The sequence below is a fragment of the Dioscorea cayenensis genome, chromosome 10 (genome assembly GCF_009730915.1).
Source record: "Dioscorea cayenensis subsp. rotundata cultivar TDr96_F1 chromosome 10, TDr96_F1_v2_PseudoChromosome.rev07_lg8_w22 25.fasta, whole genome shotgun sequence".
NCBI lineage: Eukaryota > Viridiplantae > Streptophyta > Magnoliopsida > Dioscoreales > Dioscoreaceae > Dioscorea > Dioscorea cayenensis.
This window is the reverse complement of record NC_052480.1, coordinates 7,416,828-7,420,494: the sequence shown is the minus strand read 5'-3', so window position 1 is coordinate 7,420,494 and position 3,667 is coordinate 7,416,828. Positions and strand designations below refer to the sequence as shown.

The window sequence follows — 3,667 nt, the reverse complement described above, 5'->3', positions numbered from 1 at the left end:
TCTAATTAATCTTATTCAGTGGTTTGTGTTGTTTTATTATTTTTTCCAAAAGCCTGTTCACACGTGAGTACTGCGTGCTTGATGAAAACTTTTTGTATTAGATGAGAAAGGTGAAAATCCTTCCTCATTCTCCAAAACCCTAACCTCACCCCCTCCTCCTTCTCCCATTCCGCAGGGCACCATGCTCTATATCATGTGTCCAAATCGGCAGAGCGATAGATAATGAGTCAATGACTGTTTTGTGATATGAGAAGCTAAAGCAAAACATAGAAGAAGAGACACATTTGTTTATTTACAATGAGATGGATGCAGAGCTTCCAAGCCGGAGAAAACGTTATCAACATTAAAACTTGACAAATGACGTTAAGAAGGTTGTTAGAAGTTGAACGTTATATAATATATATATACAATGAAACATAATAGACAAAATATTTTGAAATGAATAAAATTCAAATCTCGAATTAAAACATATATATATATAAATTTATTATAATAAAAATCCCTGCTTGATCTTTTTGAATTTCAAGATTTATATAAATATAATTGATTTAGCAATCAATTAAATAAATATTTACCCACATGTGAAACAATTTAAACACACAACCAAACACCCTTGCTCATAATTTTCAAATACACTCCCTCAAGTCCTTTTTTATTTGACCCATTTTTAAAAAAATTATTTTTACTCATCCATTTAAAAAATTTATTAAATATGAAATATTATTTTTTAAAAATTACTCTTTATATTAAATCTTTATATTAAATGTACCTCTATAACTTCCAATAAATTATATGCAACTACATATTTTTTAAAATATATTTTACATAAGGGTAATTTTGAAAAATTAATACAATTTTTTATAAAATTTAAATTATCAACTAATTTCAATCAATTTTTTTATTAATATAATACTCGAATTGGTCCCTCTACTTTTCTCTCTTCTCTTTTTGTCTCTTCACTCAGAAATGCTACCAAATAATCCCTCTACTCTTGAAAATGATTCTACTTAGTCCCTTCTATTCTAAAATAAATTAATTATTGACTGTATTTTTCAAGAGTAGAGGGACTAGATGGGGAAAAAATTAAAAATAGAGAGATTTGTGGGGCATATTTTTGAATAGAAAGACCAAAAAAAGAAAAGAGAAAAATAAAGGGACCAATTCAGATATTCTATATGAATTAGGTAAAAAAAAAAACAGGAGAGTATTTAATAATTACCACATGCCACCCCCTCGCAATGACCGAGTGGAGAGATTAGGGATGCACGATTGTGACATAAATAATGTATAAATGTATAAATGTTTTTGGTGGTTTATCCATATTCCCAAAAAAAGATAATAAAAAAAATTAATAACAAGACAGGATCAACAATTAACAAACCCTTCTTGCAGGCCAACAACATATAAAAACAATCTACATTTCCCCCATTCAAGCCACAAGAGCCCCATATTATTTGGGTTATTAATCGTTCTAACCATTAAAATAAATAATAATAATAATAATAATAATAATAATAATAAATATATACATATTTGCCACATTAAGCACAAGATGAGATGAAAAACCCAGTCACAATTAGTCCCTCAACTACACCTACATGTTGATTTTGGTGATATCACTTTAATAGTTGCCCTATACAAACATACCCATTTGAGTCTTGAGTCTTTATACTACAAATAAGTAATAACAACCACATACATGTACATGTTGCTCTTAGTCCTTAAATTTAAATTAAAATGCTATCTGAATTTTGAACTCAAACACATTCAATATGATAATTTTATAAAAGTCAATAATAATACCCATCAAAATAAATATTTTTTTATATATAAACAATTGAAGACCAAGATCACTTACTATATTGTCACCTTTCAACAACAAGTACCATTCCTCAACTCACCAAAGAGAGTTCAATCCCTCTTTGCCACATCAACTTCTCAGCAACCTTTGAAAGCTTGTCCGCCTCCACACAGACTCCCTTCAGCCTGCGCGCATTGGAAATCAAAGACTCAATAGCATCAACACTCATCAACCTACACCGCGAAACATCAACAAACTCCAACCGAGCTCCAGATGCCTTAACAATGGCGGGAACCACAGCATCAGTCAAGCTTCTGCAACCCTTGAGCCTGATTTCAGTCAAGCCTTTGCAAGACGCCAACATGGCGATCAGTTCTTTATCTGCGAGGGTGTCGTTGTGAGATAAATCAATGGTTTTCAATTGATTCAAGGTTTGAGCTAGAAAGGAGAGGAGGCCGGGGGAGCGTTCAACGACGTCGCAGTTGAGGAGTGCGAGGGTTTGGATGGAGGAGCCGGAGAGGGAGCGGAGAGCGTCGGAGGAGACGAGGCAGCAGCTTTGGAGACTGAGAGTGGAGAGGGAGCGGGGGAAGGCGAGGAGATGAGCGTCGTCGAGGTCGAGAGGGAGACGGAGGTCTAGGGAGAGGAGGTGGGAGGAGCGGCGGGTGAGGAAGTGGTGGAGAGCGTGGTGGCTGGCGCCGTCATAGAGGGTGAGAGAGGTGAGGGAATGGCAGTGGTCGGCGGCGCGGAGGAGGACGCGGTCGGCGATGGTGCGACAGGTGCGGAGGTCGAGGGAGTGGAGAGAAGGTAGACAATAAGAGAAGGAAAGAGTCGTCGCCAGTGCCGTCGCAGGTGCGAAGCAGGAGCTTGCGGAGATTGGAGCAGCGGCGGTAGAGCCAGGAAAAGGCCGTGATCGGAGGAGTGGATGCCGGTGAGGGAGAGAGACTCGAGAGGGAGAGGAGAGATTGGGGAATCGTCAGGAGGGGTGGTGGTGGTGGTGGTGGAGGAGGAGGAGGAGTAAGGGGAAGGGCGTTCGTAAGTGGATTGGATTAGGGAAAGGGATTTGAGAGAAGGGAAGAAGATAAGCCATTGGAAGGAGAGAGGACGGATGGAAGGGAGATGGAGGGAGGTAAGATGGGATAAGGAAGGGAGGTGGAGAGAGGAAGGGGAGATGGAGATCCGGGGAAGGAGACGGAGAGAGGAGAGATGAGAGGCGGAAGGGGAGGTGGATATGGAGAGAAGGAGATGGTGAGAGGAGAGATGGTGGTCGGAAAGAGGATGGGAAAGGAGAGTGAGGGAGGAGAGAGAGGGGAAGTGGGAGAGGAGGAGGGAGAGGAAGAGGATGGGAGATGGAGGAAGAGGATGGGGGAGGCGGATGGCGAGAGAGGAGGTGGAGGAACGGAGAAGGGAGAGCCAGCGTTTGGAGACGAGGGAGATGGAAGAGGAGGAGGATTTGGGAAGACGGAGGAGAATTTCTTGGAGGAGTTCGTCGCAGAGAAGAGAGTCCATGGTTGTGGAGGATGAGAATGAAAGATGATGGATTGGGGTTTTGTTTGGTTGATTCTTGAAGTCTTGGTTGAGAGGTGAGCTTGTTGATTTTGACCGGTGGTTTGTGTATTCTTTTGTGTGGATTATTTTATTTTATTTTATGTTTTTAATGTAATTGTTTTTTTTTTTTTTATTCTTTTGACAAATGGGGGCCGGTAGACATATGCCTCAGCATAATTGTTAGCTTAAAAACACATGTTCTTTTACCATATATAAGTTAAAGTTTGAATTTATCCCTTTTTTTGGGTAAAACATAAATACCTTATACAAAAGTTTGATATTAATGGAACAAATAATTGTTAGAATATAGTTATTAGAGTT

General features: G+C 39.2%; 1 protein-coding gene across 1 annotated transcript; it reads right to left on the bottom strand.

The window, feature by feature from the left end:
- Positions 1-1,806: 1,806 nt before the first annotated feature.
- Positions 1,807-3,366, bottom strand: LOC120270124 (F-box/LRR-repeat protein 2). The gene is given in 3 exon segments (XM_039277142.1): positions 1,807-2,627; positions 2,629-2,700; positions 2,702-3,366. Coding segments are annotated over 3 exon segments (1,413 nt in total). The 5' UTR covers positions 3,308-3,366; the 3' UTR covers positions 1,807-1,892.
- Positions 3,367-3,667: the final 301 nt, after the last annotated feature.